This window comes from Rissa tridactyla, chromosome 1 (assembly GCF_028500815.1).
Source record: "Rissa tridactyla isolate bRisTri1 chromosome 1, bRisTri1.patW.cur.20221130, whole genome shotgun sequence".
NCBI lineage: Eukaryota > Metazoa > Chordata > Aves > Charadriiformes > Laridae > Rissa > Rissa tridactyla.
In genome coordinates, this window is record NC_071466.1 from 49,257,489 (window position 1) to 49,284,080 (window position 26,592).

The following is a 26,592-nucleotide window of genomic DNA, read 5'->3' on the forward strand; positions in this document are numbered from 1 at the left end:
CCCATTAGCAAGTAGGAAAGATCAGCAACAGGTTTACTTCCTCTTGCAGATTCCAAGCGGTGGTGCTAACGATCTTCCTCATTCATACATCAACCATTAAAAATGCTGCAAGTATAAACTTTTCGTAGTCACTCCACTGTAACAGTCATTATCTTCAGCAAGTTTTAGGCTTAAGCAATTTTCTACATGAAAACAATTCGGGTATAGAAATGCCGTGTTGAAAATCCACATTTATCTCCCTATTTTTTCTTAAAACAAAACCTCAAGGATACCGAAATACCAATGGTTTTTTTGGCAAGTATGCTTTGCTCCTGTAACCAAATGAAACTTCAGAACTAGTAAGTGATTAATTAAAAAATAAGAAAATCATCAACACTAACTTTATAAATAGTTCTGAGCAATCTATCATTATGATGCATAATTCTAATACGTTTATAACATATCTGCATATAACGTATAAAGATATATATGATTATCCACAGTGCTACTGCTGTATATCATTTTGCTAGGAGGTTTTAATATTCAGATAGAAAGGATAAAATATGGGCAAGTATATTCATGAAAAACAACGTTTAGCAGATTATGAGTAATTTCCTGTTGGAAACCACACGTGTTAATTATAAGCCTGACTCTTCCACTGCCTGAAGATTAACAAGACCCGATATGTCTCGGTTGGATTTTTTAGCTAAATTATTAATTATGGTTTTGGTTAACAATTGTAAATTGCTGTAAACTGCCATTTGTAAAGGTCCTGAAACTCCATGCTGACAATCTGCTTCCAGTGGCACAAGGCCTTAAGCCTTTAACTTTTAACTCTGCTGTTGATACCGTTTAGTTCACACAAACCAAACACTGATTATCAGCAAATCTTAGGCAGGTTTTCCGCAAACTGCTTCAAGCCATTCTAACATTTAAGACTAAGTTAGCAGTTTTGAAATGGACCACAAAGGAAGTGCAAGTCAAATGAGTACAGAACATGAAGACATCTTGACAAGGAAAGACTTGTGGCAAATGGACCCAAAGAAAGAATGAATGGTGTTATTACAACCTTCACAGAAAAATCTGTTGAGAATAAAAGCAAAGACCTAAAATTTTCAACCCTGGAATACGGAACAATTGCCTCAAACCAAAGCGAGGGGAAAGGAGGTGGGCAGCAACCCATTGCTGGAAAACTTAAAATAGGTAAAACAGCTGTTAAATGGCATGATTGCAACTTCTATTCAGCTTTGTGGCACGTTCTGCAGAAGGAAATAAAAGCATGCTCAGTTCATTTGTTTTCAAACCAGAAGCAGCATTAGCAAGTATTTGCAATATTTGATGCATTACTAGGGGGGGTGCTCCTCAGCTGTCTCACCACTGTCTCACCACTCCTCTTACTCAGTTCAAAAAAAGCTGAGGAAATGCAAACAGAGCAATCTTCCCTCAAAGTCACAATCGTCCTGAACTCCAATTCATAAACTTAAATTTGAGTAGGAAGCTTTATATGTTGAGTGTCGTCCATCCCCGCCCCCAGTGCTGTTACTGAATTACTCAATATGGGTTAACACCATGTTAATCTTCATAGTGTCACACCAGCATAAGCTCTTCTAGGCTTTATGTTACACTAAACGTGTCACTTACAAGTGGAAAGATTATTATTCTGTCTCCACTGCTGAGGCAGAATAGGAATAACAAAAAATGTTACTCACCAGCTGTCTGACCTAAAACCTTTGCTTCTATCTGAAATATGCTACCAAAGGTCACGGTAGCTACTGCAGCATTAGACCCAGTCATTCTGCTTTTGATTAAATTTTTGAGTATTTTTTTTTTTTTAAAACTAGTGAATTTAGTAAGCCGCATGCTAGCATCTGCTAAAATTTTTAAATCTTACAACTGACTTTGACTCAGTCTATTTGCCTAAACTTGCTTTCTCTGGTTTGATGGCTAAGTATCTTCAGGAAGAGGTATACTGTTGTCAGGGGAGGTCTATTAAAGTCATGCTATGTCCAAACAAATGACAAATATACTGCATTATTTTGTTCCCATAGGTTCTTCACTTTGCACAGTTAGCTTAAGCATTCAAGAGCTAGTGGAAATGCTCGCAAGAGACAACAACCACTCAGTGACTGTGAAATGAAACGCTGTCAGATTTGTGATATCAAATAATTCTTTTGTTCCCTCCCCTTGGTGAATTATTGCTGCTGGTGGTCAATTTGGCTAGACAAGAAGCAGCAAGCATTTGCTTCTGAACAGTCCAAAGTGAAACCCCAAGCCGAAACTGTCAAGTAGCCTGCAACTGCAAGCTGTTATCACTCATGTAGTCACCATCATGTCTCAGGGTCTTTCATCACAGCATCAAGTTCCTTAAAAAGCTCTAAATCTGCCAACAAACTTTACTAAAGGGCAGTGAAATGCGAGTAGACATTGGCTGAAGAGTCACAAACTGACATTTCCTCCACTGTTTTCCTCAGTTGCCCCATACTGAGTGACAGTGCAGGATCAGCAATACTCATTTTTTTATGTACAGAAACCACATAATAACTAGTGCTGGTTAGCAGCTTTCTTTGTGCAGGTATGTTACTGCTACAAAGCATCTACAAATCACAAAACACATTATCCAGAGGCTGCCACTACATGATGGAATATCATGTTTGCCACAAAGACAGTGAGACTACAGGAAGATTAATTGGTCCAAAGCAGTTAGACATCAGCCACAGTGCCTCATCTTACCTACTTTAAGTTCTGCCCAGCAAACTGTCAGGGTAGTGTTTGATTTGCATAAGTCTACATGCCTTTGTGCTTTTTATTTTTGGGTAAATGCCTTACAATTTCTGATTGCCACATTTTTTTTCAAAGACTTTTCTACAAAAGAGAGATGAGGAAGAAAAGACTATTTTGAGTAAACAAAGCTGTTTCAACATAGAACAACTGCCCAGAAAATGCGATGACTTCATTACTCTTTTCTTTTGGTCTCTGGGAGATATAAATTATACTTCAAAGAAAGCAGCAAAGATAGTAATTTTCACTTTCTACCATGTAGTTTGATGGTTTTCCTTTACCTTCCCACATCCAAACTTCACCAAAACATTTATCATAGCTGCTGCAGAACAACAACTGGTTTGTCCTTGTCTTTTTTGTGATTCAGACAGAACATGAAACAGTTGATGGTGAGCCAATTGAGAACTTAAGGGTTAGGATAAGAGAGCAGGCCAATATGATCAGTATCGTTTTGGGTGTCTGCTACAGACAGTCCGATCAGGAAGAAGTAGATGAGGCCTGCAAGACACCTCACGTTCACAGGCCCTGGTCCTTCTAGGGGATGTTAACAATCCCAGTATCTGCTGGAAGAGAACACAGCAGGGCACAAGCAACGCAGGAGGTTTCTGCAGTGTATGGATGATTCACAAGGGACACGGGTCAGATACGTGTTTACTGGTAAAACTAGCCTTCAGCAATGCCATGTCCCCAAGACCACAGGGAAAGTCTGAGTAATGACAACTTACCCTCGGTGAAGGATGTTCAAGTCACAGAACATTTAAATAAGTCAGTGGGTCCTGACAGAATGTGCCCACAAGTGCTGAGGGAAGTGTCTGATGATACTGCAAGGCCACTCTCAGCCTTTCAAAGGTCACAGCAATTAGCATAGGTTCCTGAGTACTGGAAGAAAACAAATGCCACTCCTATCTTCAAGAAGGGCAAGAGGGATCCAAACATACAATGGACAAGATGGTGATAGCAAGCAGTCAGCTTGAATTTATGAAGAGGAAACCAAGCTTGATCAACCTGGTAGCCTTCTACAATGAGAAGGCTGGCTTAGTGCATGAATGAAGAGCAGTGGACTTCATTTATTTAAACTTTTAGTAAAGGCTTTTGACACTGTCATTCACAACATCCCCATACACAGACCGATGACATACAAGCTAAATAAATGTGGACTGGAAATGGGCCAAATTGCTAGGATCAGAGTTGTGAATCATGGGACAGAGCGCACCTTCAAGCCAGTTTGCAGACAGTACAAAACTTGGAGTGGTTTATAAACCAGAGGGTTGTGCCACCATTCAGAGGGACCTCAACAGACTGAAGAAATGGGCCATCAGTAATCTCATGAAGTTTAACAAAGGGAAATGCAAAGTCCTGCATCTGGGGATGAATAACCTCAGGCACCTGTAACACTGTCAACCAACTGACTGGAAAGTAGCTTTAGAGAAAAAGACCTATGAGTCCTCATGGTAGACATATTGAACATAAGCCAGTAACACTGCCCCTGAAGCAAAGAAGGCACACAAAGCATTGCCAGCAAGTCGAAGGAGTTAGCTCTTACACTCTACACAGCCCTAGCAACATCACCTCTGGAGTACCGTGACCAGTTCTGGGCTCCTCAGTAGGAGAGACTCACTTACTAGAGTGAGTCCTGAGAAGGGCCACTAAGATGCTTAAGGGACTGGAGGGATCATCTGTCACATGAGGAGAAACTGAGCAAGCACAGATTGTTTAGCTGGGAAAAGAGAAAATAGGGCAGAGGGGGAATTTTCTCAATGCGGATGAATACCTGATGGGAGAGAGTAACGACAATGAAGCCAGATTCTGCTGAGCAATATCCAGTGACAGGCCAAGAGATAATGGGGGGAAAAAAGTGAAATAGAGGAAGTTCCATTTAAATGTAAGAACTGTAAGAGTGGTCAAACACTGGAACAGGTTACCTTGAGAGGCTACAGATTCTCCATGCTTGAAGATATTAAAAATCTACTGGACAACATCCAGAGCATCCTGCTTTGGTTGATCCTTCTTTGAGCAGGAAGGTTGGACTAGACAGTCTCCAGAGGTCCCTTCCAATCTCAACTATTCTGTGATCCTCACTGTTTGTTTATGTACCCAAGCAAAATTTGACTGCACAATAAATCTGCTTGTACATTGTGGAAAGAGTAGATTTTTTTTCTCATTCCGAGTTTAGCATTTTTTCTGGTGCCATGCCATGTTTCTGATTACGCTTCCAAGTAGAGACATACTGAGCTTTTCATCTGTTCACTATCTGGATCAGCAAACATACAGCAAATTCAGGCATAAGAGCAGACTTGTATGGGAATTAGTCAGCATAATCAAACCTACAATACTATGCAAAGGTTAACACGAGAACAAGGGATAAAAACCACTCCACCACACTTAAAATATACATCTGTATTAAGACAAGCCACTCAGTTGAATTGATCCACACTTTTTTGGATATAACCAATGCCTAAGGGTATACTAAGAAGTGCACGAGAAAAAACATGCTTACATGCAACAATCAAGCATTTCTCTGTGCAGATGAATCAATGTGGACACCGTATACAGAATCTTTAACAAGACTTTTCCAAACTCCAGTACAGAAAACTTGTGCACGTCCCCAGGCAATCTAAAAATACAGTTCGACAAATGGAAGGTACTCTAGAATCACTGAAAACAGTGTCTGCAGAGGACCCCAAAAGGTCAGTCTTCCCATTCTCTGATCCAGCACGGGAATAGTCAAATTTCACTTCATTCTTCGCAGCTGTTTTCCCTGTGGAGATATTACACACTGCCAACAATCACATTTCCACCATGTCCTAAGTACTCCTACTAGAACCTACTAGAAAGCTAGCTCTTTGTGAGGTCTTTTCCAAATTGTCATTATGACAAATGATTTTTTTTTTTACGTCTTTATTGTAGAAAAATCATTTTCCTCTTTTTCCATGGCTAGCTTGAATTTATTTCAAGTCTGAGTAGAAATAAGTCATCTGTCAATTAAGCAGTCTCAGTTCCTTCAGCCTAAACCACAAGACATCTAATTTCACTCTTCTTTCACACTTGCAACTAGTCCTTCTCGCTGAGAAAACAACAAAACCAAAAAAAAAAAAAAAGAAAGAGACAAAATAAGTCCCGGAGTCCTGAAGTGCAAAGAAATGGTCAAGAATTGCTTCAGGTATCCTACCCAAAGGAATCTCTCATGCATTTTGGGGGGGGGGGGGGGGCAAGAAAAAAAACAGGGAGAAACACTCCAACAGCACGACACTGATGAATCACATTCACTTTATAATTCTATACAATGTGTAGAACCTGTCATGAGGAACTTCTACCTAACCTTTTATTCACTGTCATTTCTAAATTTGTGCTTACAGACTATTTTTTTTTTTCTTGATGCTAAGCATTTGTTGAGGTTATTACTTTCAGTATACCTGTAATGTTTCCCAGCTTTGCATTCTCTATGAGCTTTTGCACCTACTATTTCAATTCCAACACTGAAACGTCAGTGATGACACTGATCAGTTCAGGACCTAGGACAGATCCAGATGCAGAACAAGTGCTACTACCTACCTCTTCTCACATGCTTCCCCCTTGACAGCCAGCCATTCCCCACCACCTCTCCAGGCTGGTCTTCTGGGTAGTTTTAAACCCACCTTGCATTGGGTGGCCAAATTGACAGGTGGAAGGCAACACACCCAAAAATTCCTCTTGAGGAAGGCTACAGTCCAGCCAATGAGATGACAGGGGCAACAGAAGCTTTTCTCACTTGCATCTCCTTAAAGGTCAGCACATGCTTCTTGGTGCAGGCCCACTTAGAGCTCTGGTATACTCATAATTGATCTGCTGTAACGAGATACTCTAACATCTGGTTCAGTTCAGAGCAAGCTCTGAGTTGAAGAACACACTACAATGGCACTGGGTCCAAACTCAATCATCACCTGATTTTAGAACAAGCTTAGCATTTAAAATCAAGATCTCTTTTGGTGAAATACTAATTGTTTTCCGTATTATCCATAATTATTTCCCATATTTTAAAGTTATTTTTCCAATTTTTTTGAAAAATTACTTTTAGACAACTCAATAGTGGCTAAATATTAAATTTTCCAGACAGGGCTCACCATAAACGCATTTTGTGTCTAATTTATCACCTTCATTTATATAATTTTTCCAGTACTTTTAGAAATGTAGTCAACAGAAACCGTCGTAGAGTACTTCGAGTCCTTCCTTATCCATTTTTCAGTGAGGCACTGTTTATCAACTTGCTTTATACTAGTCTTCTAGAACCTTATATATCTTCTATGAATTCTCCAAGGTAATTCTCAATAGCTCTGAAATTGCCTCAGACAGCTTTTCCAACCACTGTAAGGGGGAATTTCATTGTAATTGTGAAAATACCTAACTACTTTCTAGCCTGTTCTTTCTCTATCTGTGCCTTCATCACTGATTGATATTTGTTCTAACAAATAGCAGAGCTATTTTTTCTATCAGATCTGCATCAGAGTTTTCAGCCATGGAGGTACTCTTCTGATGAACTACAACAACGTGCATTTTAAGATTTATTTTTTTTTTCCTTAGCTTCTGTAAGCAGATAATCTATCTGATGTGATCACACAGATGAAGGGCAGAGCCGTTATGGAGAGACATTAAAGGAATCACTGCCTCTGCTGGGCTTCCCTATCTCCCATGCCATTTACTTCATCCTCCAAAGCACTCCGAAACAGCTGTTAATTTGTAATCTAGCTTCAAGGCATCTTAATATCAAATACAATAACAGAGAACCACAGCTGATAAATACCAGTACACTTGTCAGCAGGAAACTTACTATTCACTGTCTTGTTGCTACACAAGTTCAACTATAAGGGCTTCAAAATATAGGAAAGGGAATAATAAAGAAAAAAGGTTCTCAAAGCTGATCAGAAGATCTGAAGAGATCTCAAAATTGTGCAACCATATTTCCTACCTTATTGCAATAAATAAGGTGCTTTTTAATTTTATTTTACAGCACATCCAGACTTGCTGTTAACAACTGAAAAGCATCTGGCAAACATACAGCCAAAGTAAAAACAAACGCGAAGAGAAAGTTCAATAAAAGTTCGGGACAAACAAGCAACGGCTCAGGTGAGGGAGTTGACAATGATATGAAACAAAACAAAGTGGGCAGAGCTTTAGTGGACTAATCAATAAATAAGCGTAAAAAGTGTTTTATGACCAGGGAATGAAACAGCAAGAAAAATATGTGGAGTTTGGATGTCGGCAAGGAGATAAAGAGATACCAGTGACAAAATGCAAACACTGAATATTGTTGTAAAACATATCAAAGTTGCTGCTTGTCTTTCATACTCTCTATTTTGGTACGCCCTCGCATTTACTGAAGGTACAATCTTCATCAGCCTTAATTCCACTTGAAAGCAACTATTTCTCTTAAGAGCCTCCATGTACAAAACCTCCCATATTTAGCTAAGCATTAAGGGTCCTTCCAATGAAAATCTCCTTTGATTTCTCCAACTTCAATGCGATCTCTGCACTACTGTTATTTCAGCTGCCAAAAATACTAAGTCTCTACAATGAGAAACTGCCTTACAACAGGCCCCATAAAGCAACACAAAGTAAATAACTTTGCAAAATCAAAATGCTATATGCCTTCTACAAAGTTGGCATAGAGAATGTGTCACTTAGGTGCTTTAAAACTACATCTCTAACTGTTAAATGAGAGATACTTAGAAAATGGCTCAAGTACTACGTGCAATCTACACTTCACTCCTAATTCTTAGCTCGCTTGCGGGTTACTCCATCTTAACTCCCTCCAACACAAATCTACCGATTAGTGTGAAAGTGGTTCGAGTCAACCGGACCCAGCATATGTGCTATCATGTTTAGAGTTTCCCCTAAAGTACCCAACAACTGAACTTTCCTAAGGCTTTCCACGTTTTACTTTTTGCCTTTACAGATACCTCCCTTTGATGACTAAGTAGCCACAGCTAATCACTCTTTCTACCACTGAAACATCCAACACACTTTCACGCATACGGACAGTGTCAGTAGACTGCAAAAATAAAGAAGGAAAATAAACGCCACACAAAAAACACCAATCTGTTCTTGTCTTGACAAACAAAAGGTCTGCTTACAAACAATAATTTCAAAAGCTTTTTAATGCTTTATTTTTCATATCACTTACAGCAATACCTGTCAAGTTTCCAAAAGGACTTGCCATAATATCATTGACAGGGACCAAAATACACATATACAAACTGAAACCTGGCACACAAATATGTACTATATAAATACACATAAACTCTCTCAGTGTAATGAAAAACTAAGTATTAGCAAGCTTTATGAAACTCACATGTGCATACAGAATATATATTACATCATATACTTCCATCACAAACTGACTCAAAGTTTTACCTTACAAATCACAAATAGAAATAGAAAAAAAATCCAAGAACGTACATTTTGGAAGAAATAAATACACTCATCTAAATCCTTTCACTGTAACTTGGCAACAAAATCTACGGAACTCTTTAGACAAAACACCTTTTGCAAACAAATTCAGCAGCCACTGGTTAGTATCCCTGGGTTTTAGAATAACTCTGATGGGAACACTTGCTCTGTGAACTATTTCATCACAAATACCTCCATGAAGCAGTTGCTTGACCTTCCCTTCCCTCATTGCACAGTTGCAGGCAGGGTAGGAAGAATAAGTTACTGCTTCTGGCAAAATCACAGCCAAAGTAGCTCACTTGCATGGCAGTTGTCTTGCAGACAGTATTTTTGCCTGTTGTGATACATTAGGAGTTTGAATATGATATCTGCTAGCAAAAAAAAAAACAACCCAAGAAAATAAAAAAGTGGAAGACAGGTTGCAGAAGAAAGCTAGGATTTTTGGAGTAATATCCCTAAACTGGGGACTAATTGCCACTAAACAACCACCCACTACCCCAGCAAGGCTCTAATACACAAAAGACCTTGAAGCATCTTAAAACTACTCTAAGTAAGAAAAGACTTACATTTAGATCTTGTTACCATGCACCTCTTCCTACACGAATGTTAGGACAAATATGTAGCTTTAACTTATTTAAAACTGCAACTGTTGCTACCTTTTCAGTTCCCCTCATATTTCCTTTACTTCTGTTGAGCGATAGTTCGGAGGTTCAGTACATGCTTCCAGTAACATGGTGACCACATCTTGCAACACAGCTTTGCTGTAAAAACTGATTGTTCAGCATTCCATGTATTTGCTTCCTGTGACACCTCCTGTCAGAAAATATAGGTAAACCTCATACAGATCCCTTCTCTTCATGGTCTATTTTCCTAGGAATTAAAAAAATCATGGAATCATCCAGGTTAGTATGGACCTCTTTGAGACACCTTTTTATGCTGTGAGGGTTGCCCAGAGTGGTTGTGGAGTTTCCATCCTTCGTGACATTCAAAAGTCTTCTGGATGCAGTCCTGGGACACAAGCTCTAGGATACCCTGCTTGAGCAGAAAGGGGGACCAGACAACTTCCAGAAGTCCCTTCCAACCTGTAATTGTTTGGAATTATGTAGTTCTCTGACTGATTCTGTGAACCCCCTGCTCAAGCAGGGCCAGCCACAGTAGATCGCCTAGTACCACACGCAGTTGGATTTTGAGTGTCTCCAAGGATAGAGACTTCACAACTTCCCTGAACAACCTGTTCCAGTGCTTGACCATGCTTACAGTAAAGACATGTTTGTGTTCAGATGGAATTTCAGTATTTGTAATTTGTGCCCATTGCCTTTTGTCCTGTCCATGAGCACTACTGAGAAGAGTTTGTCTCCCTCTTCTTCATTCCCCACCTGCATTGATAAGATCTGCCCTGAGCCTTCTCCAAGGTGAACAGTCAGAGCTCTCTCAGCCTTTCCTCATGGAAGAAATGCTCCAGACCCTTAATGACCTTTGTGACCCTGCACTGGACTCTCTACAGTATGTCTGTCTTTCTCTTGTACTAGGAAGCCCAGAACTCAGCACTCCAGACGCAGCCTCACGAGTGCTGAGCAGAGAGCACCTCCTTCAACCTGTTGGCAGCACTCTTCCTAAACCAGTCCAGAAGGTTGCCTGCATTGTTTGCCACGGCAGTCAAGCTGGCTCACCATCAGCTTGTGGTCCACCAGTATGCCAACCTAATTCTCTGCAGAGCTGCCTTCCAGGTGGTCAGACCCCCTGGGGTTATTCCTCCCCTGATACAGGATTCTGCATTTCCCCTTGTTGCACTTCATGAGATTCCTCTCAACCCAGTTCTCCATCCTGTCCACGTGCCTGTGAATGGTAACACAACTATGGGATGTATGAGCAATTCCTCCCAGTTTTGTACTGCCCACGAACTTGCTGGGGGTGCACTCTGTCCCAGCATCCAGGTCATTAATGAAGATGCTAAACAGTATTGGACCCAGTATCAACTCCTAGGGTACACTATCGATGGCTTGCCTCCAGCTGGACTTTGTGTCACTGATCACAAACCTCAGACATTCACACAGTTCTTTATCTACTTTGCTGTTCTCTTATCTAACCCGTACTTTGTCAGCAAAGATGTGCTATGGGAAATAGTGTCAAAAGCCTTACTCAAGTTGAGGTAAAGAACATCCACTGCTCTCCCTGCCCTGAAGGTTATCTGTAGGCTACCTACCATTACTGAAAACTACCGAGAGTACTATTATTTTTCATCAAGGGCTACAGATTTTTTTAATTAACTCAGCAGTGAGAATCATTGAAGAGGAAAACTGCTCAGAATGATAGGCAGATCTCAAAACAACTTTAGAGAGGACAATCAATTTTTCCCCCAAATAAGAAGTTTGGTATTTTTTCATTGTCAATTACAATAGTATCCTCAGATGACCTCAAATATTTAAAATTATTGCTATCATCTTCATTTAGCAAGCCTAACGTCTAACACTTGAGGAACTCCAATTTTTTGGTAAGGTGGACAATACCTCAACTGTCATTCTAACAGCCGTGCGTATGCTCTCCAAACCATTACCAACTTATACGCTATCTTCTTTGCATTATTAATCAAGCATTCTGATGTGAATTTTCATCCATGCCAATATAAAAGGAAAGTCAGGGCTTAAGCACTATATCTACAAATGGAAAAATCATTTAAAATCCTGTCACCTAAATCCGTAAATCAGGGTAAGGAACATCAACCGCAATCCAATTAAGATGGGCTTAGAGGAAAAGTAGACAGTAAATTATCCATGAGCCAACAATGTGCCCTTGTTGCCAAAAAGGCCAATGGAATCCTGGGCTGCATACGGAAGAGTGTGGCCAGTAGGTCGAGGGAGGTCATTCTCCCCCTCTACTCTGCACTGGTGAGGCCACAACTGGAATACTGCGTCCAGTTTTGGGCCCCCCAGTTCAAGAGGGACAGAGAACTGCTGGAGCGAGTCCAGCGTAGGGCAACCAAGATGACTGAGGGACTGGAGCATCTCCCTTATGAGGAAAGGCTGAAAGAGCTGGGGCTCTTTAGCCTGGAGAAGAAAAGGCTGAGGGGAGACCTTATTATGGCATACAAGTATCTAAAGGGTGGGTTGAAGGAGGATGGTGACAGACTCTTTTCAATGGTTCCCAGTGATAGGACGAGGGGCAACGGGCACACGTTGGAACATAGGAAGTTCCGTTCAAACACACAGAAAAACTTCTTTACAGTGAGGGTGACAGAGCACTGGAACAGGCTGCCCAGGGAGGTTGTGGAGTCCCCTTCTCTGGAGACGTTCAAGACCCGCCTGGATGCAGTCCTGAGTAATGTGCTCTAGGCAATCCTGCTTTAGCAGAGGAGTTGGACTAGATGATCTCTAGAGGTCCTTTCCAACTCTGAAGATTCTGTGAAAACAGAAGCTGACTAGTAGGACAGGCTACACTGGGCTTCTAAGGCAGCTGAAAAGAAAAGGTTAAGAAAACTCAAAACAAGAGGAGACTGATGGATGTGAGAGAACACTGCCTGGGGAGGAATACAGAGCTTCATACAGTTAAGACACCAAACATCTGGAAGATGGGTAAGACTAACAGACACTTTACTATGGTCTGGAACTCCTCCCTGCACACACTGATCCAAAGGAAAAAGGCCATCTTGCTGCTTGACTGTTCAGTTAGGACTTCAATGTGCTACTGTTTGCGTGCTGAAATTTCACATTGTTTTAATTGTTACTTCAGTTCCACAACTCAGAACTATTTTTCAAGCCTGTGACATTAACATATATTATCTTTCCTATGACATTAACTTTTTAAACAACTAGCTCGTTTGGTTTTTTTATCTGATTTTCATTTAAACACAAAGAAGTGCAAAAGTACAAAACAGTATCTGGATCCCTTTTATAACTGAAGAGGCCTCTATAATGGCATAAATCTATCTCATATAAACAAAGAGAACATACAAGAAAGCACCCCTACAAAGCGTTCTCCACACAAACAGAAGGGTCTCTTAGTACAACCACTGACAGTTATAGTTTCTTTTCTGTAATCATCTGATTTTTCTTTATTTGCTACAATGTTATCTATGAAATTAGATCTGTAAGAACACATGCAAGGAAAATATTCTACCTCAAGTTGTGCAGAGAGAAGTATTTATCTATCTCCTGCCCTTAACAAATATTTTTATGACTCTATTTTTTTTTTTATAAAAAAAGTCATTCACCCATAGCAAAGATGACAATATCTGCACTTTTGGCCACTTTCCTATCTAAACGCAATCACCAAAACGAAAGTGCATACAAAGCTATCTTGCTAGAATCATACCAGCAGAATTTTATTTTAGGGAAGATGCTCCATGAAATTCAGGAAGAACTGTACTGATTAAGAAAAAGCACATTCCCAGTGGTCAATAACAGTATAACATCCTTAGAGTGATTATTACCGCAAGTAAACCAAATAAATTCTACATTGTGTTCACTGAATAGCAGAAGATGCACCCACCTAATGCAAACAACTGAAAACTCATCAGTTTACAGCTGTCAATGATCTACCTTGTGTAACAGTATATTCTAGAAATAAAATGGGATAGACGATTGAATAGAAATGGAATAGACACATGACTACTCTGAAAACATACAAGTGTAATGAAAACATATAAGCACATCTGTTAGAATAATGCATTGGCTTGTGGGAGAGAAAGGAAAGGTAAAACCAAATAAGAGGTGAGTCATAAGTAGCAATACACATAACTTATGGTGAAATAATCAAAATAAGAAAGAAGAGGCTGAAATCACACAAACAGGAGAGTAAGGTATTTATTTAAGAACAAGCTCATCTCAATGTAATGTAAATGACTGGCTACAGGTCTGTGTAAAGACAGTTGCTGGCTTAAAGGCTCAGCAATAGAAAAAGATGAGTGATGTTATCAATCAACTGCAACAAGGAGAACACTGGAGAAAGAAAACAAAGAGTTAACCGTCTTAAGGTTAAAACACTTGGCTAGACATTTTTCCAGACTGACAAGAGATCATGACCAAAATAATCTATATCCTATGGCAGCACAGCGTAAGTTAGAGAAGAGGCTTCCAACTATTTTCATTTGCAAACTTATAAAATTTTTCAGTAGCAGTTTAAATTATTCTAATGAATTTAAACTACGAACAACAGGCTTATACTTTTTGACCTTATCTTACTTTCTCTTTTTATTGTCTTTGGCTAGGATAAAGTTAATTTTATTCAGAGTAGCTTATATGCTTTGGATTTGCGATGGAAACAGTGTTGATAACACACGTGTGCTCTAGGTGTTGCTGAACAGTGCTTACAACAAGACCTTTTCTTTTTCTCACACCGCCCCAAGAATAGGCTGGGGGTGCACAAGGAGTTGAGAAGGGACACAGCTGGGACAGCTGACCCCAACTCATGAAGGGGATATCCCATGCGTTATGATGTCATTCTCAACAACAAAAACTGCAGGAAAGAAGGAGGGAACATTCACAGTTGATGGGCCTTGTTCTCCCAAGTAACCATTATGCACGATGCAGTCCTGCCTTCCCGGAGATGGCTAAACATCGGCCTGATGATGGGAAGTAGTTAATTAGTTCCTTATTTTGCTTTGTTTGTGCACACAGCTTTTGCTTTACCTATTAAACGGTCTGCGAGATCTCACATTTTTAGCCCTCCAACCATCTAACCCATCCCACTGCAGGGCAGGTGAGCAGCTGTGTGGTGCTTAGCTGCCTGCTCAGGTTAAACCAGAACACCCTTTCATGGAATCCATAAAGTATTTTCCAAAAGTACAAAAATTTCAGCTCAAACAGACAATTATGCTTGGGAACACAAATCAAGGAAAGTTAAGGGAAGAAAATGAAAATAAGGAATGGCACTAATCTAACCACAGGGCTCCAGTTTTATGTGGGCACAAGGAAGCTGAATTTGTTTATTTTCTAAGGTATACAACTGGTATAGATTTAGAATTATTAAGTTAATAACAAAAGAAAAGAAAAATCCTCACAGTATTTTCAGGCCAAAGTAGTCATACATATACTACATGCAAAGAAAGATGTATCATTCAGTTATAACAATAAAAACTAATTAAGTCCATCAACACATTCATCAAGTCTGAAGGGAGGCAGTGAGCTATAACATGCTATTTACTATGAAATAATTGTTACTAAAGAAAAAAGCATATTAGTATGCTTCATAACATATGAAACATTCAATCTAAATGTACAAAACCCATACACCTTAGTGTAGCCACTTATGGCACAAGGAACCCATTCTCCTCCGCCAATCTGTAGTATTCGTCCTTTGGAGGGGCACAGTGTTAGGAATTGGCTGTGAAAGATCACGGGGAAAGATTAGCTGCAAAAAACTATATTTACAATATAAAAACTTTAGTTAATTACAAGACTACTATTCCAATCAGCACCTCAGTGTGAAGCAGTGTTTATGGCAAGCAAGGTAAGAAAGACAAAGACAAAAATGCAACCGCGGATTTAAGAGATGCTGAAAGGGATCAAGTTTCCAAAGTAAACAGAGGATGTGGAAAACAATTTGCATGAAGTACTTCAGTACCAAAGACTATTACTGATGTGTCATATGTGTTTCCTATAAAGGCATAAATAGTCTTTAAATTATGGCTTTGGTGAAACATATCTAGTCATATGTCAGGAAAAGAATTTACTAAAGAAACATTTTGGCCAGGAGGAAGATCATAATATGGGAGGAAAACCAAAACCAAACCCCCACAACTGACGGTTAAGATAGCAGAAGCACAAATTCAACATCAAGTTAAGAATGCAGGAAGCACACTTACTACATTTAACATAGCTAGCAGTGAGGAACTGTAACAACTTAAATTGCTCTAGCTCCAGACTAACTTTAACTGCTTATATTTGCCATCTAACAGACCATCCGCATGCCAGAGCGGACAGGGTAAACTTTAACTAGCATTTCCTCTCAGTTTAAAAAAAAAAAAAAAAAAAAAAAAACACACCAAAAAAACCGACCACAAACCAACAACATAAAAGGAAATATAAAATAGAATATATACACAGATGGTTTCAAATCAGTAGGTCTAAAAATCCCAGGACACACAGATTAGAAAGTCTAAAGATTACCGAGAACAGGAAATCAGACTTTATATGAAAATTGCCAACAGAACTCACATCCCCTTAAAAAAATGGAAGCAAAGTCCAATTTCAGTTAAGCAAAAATAACTCTTTGATTATTCCTAGAATTTCCAGCTGTAGCTACTGTGAAATAAATTAGAAAAAAAAAATCAGTCACTGGTTAAAATATTAAGCAGAATAAACCACAATCATTGGAAATCTAATACGCTGATGCCTCTCATGTCCAACTTCAGAGTTTTACTTATGCTTGCATATGAAAAGTCTCAATTCTTGTTAACTTCAGCAGAATATTCAGGCGACGTCTGCCGGTTTGAAGTGGAAGAGATTTCATTATTCCCAGGACCCACTCCACCGAAAATTCATGCAATGACCTCACATGGATTTAATTACTAAAATTATAATGCTAAAACTTGAGCCAGACCTGTTGCCATTGTTAAGAATTTTGTCATTGTATAGATACCAACACCTACAACCTATTTGTCCCCACAAATATTCTCATCAGTAATCCCCAACCCGACATTCAGAAAGGATAAATTATTGTAAAAGTTTAAAACACATTAAGTACGGTATTTTGGAACACGGCTGAGCAGCCAAGATCCACAAAGGTGTAAACAACATAAAGAAATCACCAAACATCAAGAATTAATACAGCAATAAAGGAAAGTTACACAAGGCCTTACCTATGTTTGAAAAGCATCTACCAGAATGTCAAAACCCAAGAGCAGGTAATGGGAATTGAAAGAAAGGTGATAATCTGCTGTCATTATTACTAACCTTACCAAAAAGTCAATTCCTGAGACAATTACCATATGAACACTAAAAAGGCATAAGCAATAATGACTGAAATATTACAGCTAAATAGTTAGGTACCCAATACAAATGATGCAGTAACAAATTAACTGACTGGAGAACATGTCAATCATCTCCACAGGTGAACATTCAGAATGTCACTATTTAACAGTATAAACACCATAGCTGCTGCTACTCGACACACTCTCACATAAGCACACTCTTGTAGCTAACAAAAAATAGCTTAACAATTTTTTGTAACTTCTGTGCAATTCCAGTTTGGCCTATAATTGAACTTTTAACTGAAAAGCAAAAGGCTTCACATAGTGTTATTTTGTAGTCTAAAACATACAACACAGGGAAAAAAAAAAAAAAACAAAGAGAAAATATCACACAATGGGATTCTATCACATGCACTTATTCCTCTCCAAACTACACAATTCCCTTCTAAAACAAGAATCAGAAGGACGCACAACTACAAAAGACAAAAGGTGCCCTTTTAGCATCACTACACTTCTGAGGCTCTTTCAGCCTCAATTTTTGTGAAAAGGAAATGCATTTCTATCAACCCACAAAACCTGAATATTCTTATGTATTCCAGGTTTTTTAATTTTTCAAATCTTTTATATAAATTAGGATACATTATTTTTTTATATATATACATAAAATAAGTATCCTAAGCTGCTCAACATAACATTACTATTAGCTTCTTTCCAGCTTCCATTATTATGTTTTCTACACTAGCACTGCACAAATACAAACACTGTTAGACTAAGCAACTGCTACAGTATTTTTAAAAGAACTACTATGTAAAACTGTTTTTCTTATCAGAATATAAGGTGAAAAAGACAAGTAAAAACACACAGTTTTAGTTAACCTATTAACCAATAGCATAATCTAGTATTAGAACATTACTATATTACAGCTAAAAAGCCTACAGCTGGCAGCAACTCTTAATAGCTTTTCTAACACACAGGTTAGCTTAATGCAAGACTTAACAGCACATCAATTTTCCAATTAAATAAAATTTAGGGAAGGGAAGGGAAGGGAAGGGAAGGGAAGGGAAGGGAAGGGAAGGGAAGGGAAGGGAAGGGAAGGGAAGGGAAGGGAAGGGAAGGGAAGGGAAGGGAAGGGAAGGGAAGGGAAGGGAAGGGAAGGGAAGGGAAGGGAAGGGAAGGGAAGGGAAGGGAAGGGAAGGGAAGGGAAGGGGACTTCAGTTGGCAGGGATTTATAAAGCAAGTCTTTTTACAGGAATAAGCATGAAAATGTAATATGGAATGCATAATATTTCACAAGAAACACCACTATCATTTTATTAGTCTTTATGTATAACCTTTATTTTTTCAATCAAATGAATGCTTCCAAACTTTGCAATTATAATTTCAGTTGTTAAAAGCATCAAGTCCCAAACAAAAAGCAACTTACAGCTTTTGTAAAGGTTTTAGATCTGAAGAAATTAAGGCATTCCGGTGTACCGACAATCAAATTAACTCAAATTTCACATATCTAAATTTACTAAACGTGGTTTCTACGAATTCTTGAGTAATTTGGCAGTGCAAAGGGGTGAAGTGTTTCAGTGGTGTTTCACCAAGAAGTTTTGAAAAATATATACTTAAAACATCAAAGGGCCAAATAAGCATTGCATTACTTATTATTATTACTTATTATTACATAAGAAGGGGCATATGGGAAGACTTTGTGTCAACTTTGAAAAGCCTGAAGACTAACCTAATGATCAACTTTGCCCAGATAACGTATCATTTACAGCTATGAGTGTGGATGAGCTGGCCTACTCCCAAAAATTTCTTTTATCATCCAATAGAAAGAATCACCATGAAATGAAAGAAAGTCGACTGCCTCTTCTTCAGACAAAATGGATAAAAAAAGCCAGCCATCTGATTTCTGGCTAATAGTAGCAATCTCACATTCCAGTCATCACTGAAGTTTTCCTTGATCTCAGTCAAGCCACTTCACAATATTAGATTTGTTTGGACATTTTGTCCCCACCATACAAACAGAAGGTTTTTTCCTCTGAAGGATCCAAGTAAAAAGAGGCAATTTTACCTACAAAATAATGAACAAAAAAAGTAACCCCCAGAAAGTATTTGCATTTTCAAATGATTAATGTTTTTAAACTAATGGATAGAATGTTTCTACTGAACTTTATGCAGCAAACAAATGAAGCACCTGACAAGCTCAGTAAAGTGTCTCCCTTTAGTACAAAACATAAGAAATTTTCAATATTGAATATCATTCAGTACATACTGCTGCATCTCTGATACCTAATGTCACTACAGAAATCCAGACACAGACCTCACAAGTAATTTAAAGTGCAAATGGAACCAAAGAAGAAGAACCTATTCAGAAATTATTCTTGGATCTGAATGATGTTACTTTTACTGTTGCTGAGTTAACGTCCTACAGACACACCCACACACAAAAAAGATATTATGAACTTTTTGGTAAACATCAGTTGATAAACTGCAAAACACGAAAAACAATTTGACATGAGTATGAAATTACTGCCATTTTAAAGTACATTGTCATTGTAATACTAAAATTTCAAGTTAGTCAAAATTACGTAGTGAACATTTTCATTACAAAACGGGACACACTAAAGCCATTACAAATTTGTATAGCTACCCATATTTGACAAAAAGCCTCAAAGAACACACTGAGCCTATCTGATACTTCTGGTAGTACATACATAGGTTAAAATAAAAAAAAAAAAAAAACACAAAGAGTAAAGGGACTGACAGTTTAGGGAAAACCCTGAGACGCACGAGAGATAACAGCAGCAATTCAGCTGGATAGGGATGTGTGCTAGAATTAAGTTATACAACAGAAAAACCATGTAACTGAAGACAGCAAAAATGTGAAAAATTAGAAATACTTTTAAACTACCTTACTTTGCACATACAAAGCTTCAGCACTGAAAGCAGTTAACAACTTACATTACTTCAGTAACAGAGAGCAGACTTCCAGTTTCATCCACTCAGAACCGAGCTTATGGAACAACACTCAACATGAAGTTTTTATTTGCCCTCTGAAGAGGCTCATGCTTCCTACTAGCATTTTACAGACTTTCATGGCTACATTAGACATTGTGCCATTACTACACATTGTCATGTATTTCAGTAGCCACAAAGCAGAGACTACAAATTAAGCACAGAGTAGATTTATCTTCCAACCCAATCTTGACTTGCCAAGTAAGTTTCCCACTGCTAGCAGTACCGTAACTGATTCTTAACATTATTATGTGAGCAAAGATGGTTGTACGTTAAGTTGCAGCATCAGATACTTTTTTCTTTCATAAAATTATTAGGCTGGCACTAGTGACAAAACCAGCAGTTTCTCTGCTCCTGCTGCTCTGTACAGAGATCTTTGTGCAAACCTTCACCTCATGCTGTCACAAGCACAACTACAAGGTGAGCCAGATCGGGGAATTAGACTGGATTACAACAAACCATTTTTGCCAAGTTAATTTTAACCCAGAGCGAGTCTCTAATATGTTACTGCAAGAGACTATATAAATAATTACGTCAACGTGGCAGGGGGAACAAGCACAGCGACCGAACCTTCTCCTTTGGAGACCAAAGTGTTCATGACACCGCAGCCAGTATCACGTGAGGAAATGCAAAGCACTGCTAGTTCTGTTTCAAAGCCAATTACTGCATCCTACTCAACACGTGACATTCATCACTTTCAGATAACAACGAGCACAAACACCTTGCAAATATGAAATTAATCTTACTTGTGACTTTCAGATAATCTCCACAATGTTTAGTTTCCATGTCTACACACAAGTATTTTCATGCTGCTTTCTAGTTCTTCATAAACATTAAAGTTCAGGTTTGGAATAAAAGCACTCACTGAGGCAGGAGCTGGTCACACCATGTGAAGTGCAGCATACAATTTTGTAGAGTTCAAGCAAAAATTCTACATCGCCATATTACACGCAGGTTGCACTATCATTCTTCAAATTAGCCTTCTCGGAGCACAGAAAGAATTTTATTAATGTTCATAAGCCAATTTATTTAGTCTTTTTAAGGTACTCCAAGATATTTTTCTTGTCACAAACACTCTTATTGGCAGATTAAAAGGCTTCAGATTTTCCACACAGATAAAAATCAAGTTAAGACTCTTGTTATAAGCTATGTTATCTTAACTTCCAATTAATTTATCTGGCACTGTTAACTACTGTAGCAACTAGATGCAGTCACAAATTACTTCAAAGCACCTCTTTAGAAAACGTTTTGGATTGTTACCTTTTTTGTGAAAAGGCATTTTTGACCATTTCTGTTTAAGACTACCAGGTGGCTGATGTTCTCAAACCTTAAACTGGACTATATTGACACTAGTATGGATAAAGGACGGAGATGATGAGCAGTACCTTGGCTACCATCAGTCTGATACACAAGATGTTGGAGATGAATACAAAGAGATAGCGGGCAACTAGCCGATTATTAAATATTCCTCCTCTCAAAAGTCCTACTATACACATTGGCTGTACTCATCAGTGTTAACTAGCTGTCATTTACTTGCCAATAGCCTAATATAACCTGTTTCCTCTGCACTGCCTTATTTGATTTGCTCTAAGATGACACCATCGAGCCCAGATATCTGACTAAATCTAGCCTTTAAGAATAAAGACACCCAGTAACTGCAAATGTCACTGTTTCTTTTAACTGGCATTCTCATAAGGATCTGCTAACAAGAAATAGAACACAAAAGAATGCAATCTCTGGTATCTTGGAATTAAATGTAATTATTTTAAGAATGTAAATTTAAAAACCCCATTGTTTACACTCACCTAAGGCTAGTATTTTCTACAGTAGTAAGTACAAGAGATACCAGCTGACTTACGCTAAAACAAAAAAAACGTGGAGGCCACAACGAATTCAAAACTACAGCTTTAAAAAAATACAGACACGTTAAGGCAAAATTCAGGCAAGTATCCAAACACCATGGAGCAATCTCACAGCTGATTTCCTTACATTTAGTAGTTTCCTTACCCTTAGCACTTGCAGTCCCAGGATAAAAAGCTCAGAAGTAGGAAGAGAAGATTTAAAGGAAAAAGCATGAGCACTGAACTAAGGAATATATGGGTAAAAAAAACCAACTCTCACAGGCCTATGTGGGGGGAAAAAAGGAACTATAGTTTCCTTGCCATATGAAAATAACTCAATAATTGCAAAGGTGTCAAATGCCAGGTCTAACAGTCCACATTTCCAGCACTTCCCATCAGCAAATTGGGAAAGTTATGTTATTCTTATAGTTTCTTACGTTTATACCACTCCTAGGCGCAGCCTGTCTGTGGAGGGAAACATGCCCTGCTGTTCCCAGTCAGACTGAAAAAAAGAAAAACCACCACCCAAACCGAAGCAGCCAACCACCTAGTGCTTTACAACCGTTCACCAACTTAAAACAAGGGTGACTCAAAGCTCTCCTCACGACTGGGCCACCCACACCGCAGATTAAGGCTGAGAAACACGGGAAAGGTGCCGCTTTCTTGTCATCCCCATCCTCGGCCACCTCCGGAGGGAAACAATGGGGACAGCCCGGGGAACCACGGCGGGAGCCCGCCCCTCGCCCCACTCACACCGGGACTCCGGCCGGACACACCGCCCTCGCCTCCGCCGCCCCAGGAGGGTCCGTCAGGGCCGGGGCGGGGGGTAATGCCCGACACCCGCCGCCCCTCATCGCCGCCCTCCGCCCCGTCTATCAGACGGCCTGCGGACACCAGGGCTCGGGGGGGAGGGAGGGAGGGGGGGAGGGCGGCGAGGCACCCCAGGGCGACAAGCGGCAGGAGCAACAGGCACCCTGCCCAGGCCGAGAGCCGGCTAGGCAGGACCGGCCTCGGGAAAGGCAGCCCCGAGGGGCACCATCCTTCCTCCGGGAACCGGGGGCTCAGGAACCGCCCGCACCACCCCACCCCCAACCCCTCCCCGACTCCCCCTGGAAACCGCTGCCTAGGGCGCAGCCCCCTGCAGACACCGAGGCCGCCGACAAGGCGATTACCGAAGGCGGAAGGGAAAAAAATAAGGCAGGGCAGCTAAAAGGCTGCTCCGACAAGGCGGCAAGGCAGCGGGGGCCTTCGCTCGCTGGGCACCCGTGGGTGCCCCCGGCCGAGACCACGGGGGGTTCTCTGCTCGTTTCGGCGGCACGACAGGCCCCGGCCGGAGCCAGGTCCGCCCGACGTCTCAAACATGGACACCGTGAGGAAACCCCTCCATCCCCCGCCGCAAGGGCGTGAGGAAACCCCTCTCCCCTCCGCCGCAAGGGCGTGCCGGAGCCCCCGGCCCCCGCGCTGGGGGAGGGGAGCGGGGACAGGTAACTCCCCCCCACCAGCTCCCCGGGAAGGGGAGGTGGCAGCGCCATCTGCACGGTAACGCCGGCCAAGCTCAGCGGCAGGGCCCGGGCGGCACCTGGGCGGCCGCCGGGTTACATCACCGCCCCCTCCGTCCCTCGGGGTGGGGGGGAAGGGCACACGACGGAGGTGGCGGGGGGCAACCGGGCTGCCCGACAAGGGGGTCGAGGATGGGGAGGGCGGCGGCCGGCGGAGGAGAAGCGTGCCGCCGCCGGGAGGAAGGTGCACCACACGGGGCCCGGGGGTGAAGAGGAGCCGCCGGGGGAAGGGCCGCTCCCAGCCGGCGATGGGAGGGGGTGGCTGCCCCTCTGTCCCGGGAGGGAGGAGGCTCGGTGCTCGTTACCTGCCCGGGTGGCTCCCCAGCTCCCGGTCGCTCAGCGCCGCCGTATAAATCTTCCGGTATCTGTCGGCCAGGGCCTTCCCGGAGAGCAGCAGCTGGTAGCGGCTCCGGCAGCCCAGCGACGGCGGCGCCAGGGCGCCGGGCAGGCCTCCCAGCCCACCGGCTGAGCCCTCTTCGGGCCCCATGGGCCCCGCCGGACCGGAGCCGCTAGGAAAGAAGAAGCCGCCCTCGGCCCCGGTGCAGGCGGCGACGGCGGCTCCCGCAGAGGAGGCGGCGGCTGCGGCGCTCATCCCCCTCCCCGCCCGCCCCCTGGTGGCTGCGCTGCCTCCCGGCGCGACGCGGACACAGGCGGCTCCCGCTGCCTTCACCGCCGGGGCCCAGCCATGGAGAGGCCGCAAAAGCCGCCGCCGCCTCCACGGAGGCCGCTCATCCACCCGGGCCGGGGCTGGGGGGTGCGGGAACACCCCTCTTCTCCCCTCAAGCGGCGCCTCGGGGCCCCCAGCTGCCCGCCCGCCCCTCGCCCTCCGCCGCTGGGCGCAGCGCCGGCCGCCGCGCTCTGGGCGGGACCGTGTAGCCTCCGGGACGGGGCGGGGTATGAGGGGTAGGTGAGGGGGTGGCCTGGCCGCTTCGCTCCCCTCTTCCCGCTAACAGGGGCGGGGGGCCGGCGGCTGCCGCTCCCCCTCCGGAGTTTCTCCTCAGCGGCGGCGGCGGCGCCACCGCCCTCGCTCCGCGCAGCCGCCCCGGCCCCGCCTCCCTCCCGCCGCCAGCCCAGCCGCCAGGCGCATGCGCCGACCGGTCCCGCCTCTTCCCCCCTTCCCCCCACCCCCCCGGGAAATCCGGGGCCGAGCGGGGTCCGCACCTGCTGCGCTCAGGCGGCGGGGCCCGCGGAAGGTCCTAGGGTCGTACCCCGACTTTGCGGGCCTGTAGGTCCTCGCTTATACACTGTTGAGGGTGGGTGTCTGTCTGTCTGGTATGCTTTATTTAGGTGAGGAGTGGCGTTCCTCAGGGACCGGTACCGTTTAACACCGTTGCGGGTGACACGGACAGCGGGATTGAGCACACCCTCAGCAAGCTTGCCTATGACACCAAGCTGAGTGGTAGCGGCTGGCATGCTGGATGCCATCCAGAGGGACCTGGACAAGTTCAAGAGGTGGGCCCATGCAAACCTCATGAGGTTCAGCCAGGCCAAGTGCAAGGTCCTGCACCTGGGTCAGGGCAATCCCAAGCACAAACACAGGCTGGGGGCAGAATGGCTTGAGAGCAGCCCTGAGAAGAAGGACTTGGGGGTGTTGGTGGACGAGAGGCTCAACTTGAGCCAACAATGTGCGCTCTCAGCCCAGAAACCCAACTGCAACCTGGGCTGCATCAAAAGAACCATGGCCAGCAGGTTGAAGGAGGTGATTCTGCCCCTCTACTCTGCTTTCGTGAGACCCCACCTGGAGTACTGTGTCCAGTTCTGGAGCCCCCAACATAAGTACATGAACCTGTTATAACGGGTCCAGAGGAGGGCCACGAAGATATCAGAGGGCTGGAGCACCTCACCTATGAAGACAGGCTGAGAGAGTTGGGGTTGTTCAGCCTGGAGAAGAGAAGGCTCTGGAGAGACCGTAGAGTAGCCTTCCAGTACCTGAAGGGGGCCTACAGGAGACATGCGGAGGGACTGTTTATCAGGGAGTGTAGTGACAGGACGCGGGGTAACGGCTTCAAACTGAAAGAGGGTAGATTAGGTTAGATATTACGAAGAAATTTGTGAGGGTGGTGAGACTCTGGAATGGGTTGCCCAGAGAAGTTGTGGATGCCCCACCCTTGGAGGTGTTCAAGAGCAGGCTGGATGGGGCTTTGAGCAACCTGATCTAGTGGGAGGTGTCCCTGCCCATGGCAAGGGGGCTGGAACTAGACGATTAATATCTACTCCAACTCTAACCATTCTATGATAGGTGTCCAAGTGTAGTTGCACAAGATGCAGAAGCTCCTGGTTTGAGCGGGGACGGCCCTTTGCAGCCTCACTGCATCGCCATGAGGTCCTGTGCCAGAGCATCAGCATACAGCTTGGGTGCGAGAAGTCTGGTGTGATCAACTGCAACAGCTGAGCCACGATGTACCAACATCCCGCCCCTGTGTCTGTGCTCTGTAGCGCCAGACAGGATCTTTTCAAGGAGCAATAAATACCCTCTCTTTCTTACTTAATGCAGAGTTCATTAAGTCCGGTTGCCACGTTAGGCCAAAATTTCCTTAAATCATCTTTGCTAGTTCCAGGATACCTTACCTGCTTTTAGAGGATAAAGGAGGCATGGCAGTAGGCACTCTCAGTATATCTTGTTGTATTACCTCCTTTCACCCAGATTGCTTTCTTACATAGTTGCTTTTTATCTGTTGGAATTGTAGCCCTGCACTTTTACTGCACTTTCTGCTGCCTTATACAGCTCAAAACTTCAGGCATACAAGCCAGAGTCGTGTTATTAACACACACACAAAGAAAAAAGTCTGCATGCCAAAAGTGGTGTGGGTTGCAGTCTGCAGAAAACTGTGATCCCATGAAGATGCGTGCTGTCATGTTCTCTTCTTTTTTCTTCTCCCCTCCAAAAGAGTGCCTAAATAAAGCCTCAAATTCTGCAGATTCTGAATACAGATAAATATTTTTGCAAACAATTTCTTCCTGCATGACAGCAACTACAAGAGAACTGTGCAACTGTTGTCTTTCTTAAGCTTGTGTATTGCCCACCAATGCTTAAGCATTGAAGCCAAATTTCAAGTACTTTTTTTTTTTTTTTTTCCTTTAAGCAGAGAGCTGGGGATGT

General features: G+C 42.4%; 1 protein-coding gene across 16 annotated transcripts in view; it reads right to left on the bottom strand.

Moving 5' to 3' along the window:
- The window catches only part of MYCBP2 (MYC binding protein 2), a 200,961-nt gene extending 176,427 nt beyond the window's left edge, over window positions 1–24,534 (bottom strand). For all 16 annotated transcript variants that reach the window (XM_054209207.1, XM_054209561.1, XM_054210085.1 and 13 more), the window contains exon 1: window positions 23,798–24,534. In XM_054209207.1, coding sequence (XP_054065182.1) covers window positions 23,798–24,084 — 287 coding nt within the window. In that variant the 5' untranslated portion in view covers window positions 24,085–24,534. The remainder of the gene's footprint in view (window positions 1–23,797) is intronic.
- Window positions 24,535–26,592: the final 2,058 nt, after the last annotated feature.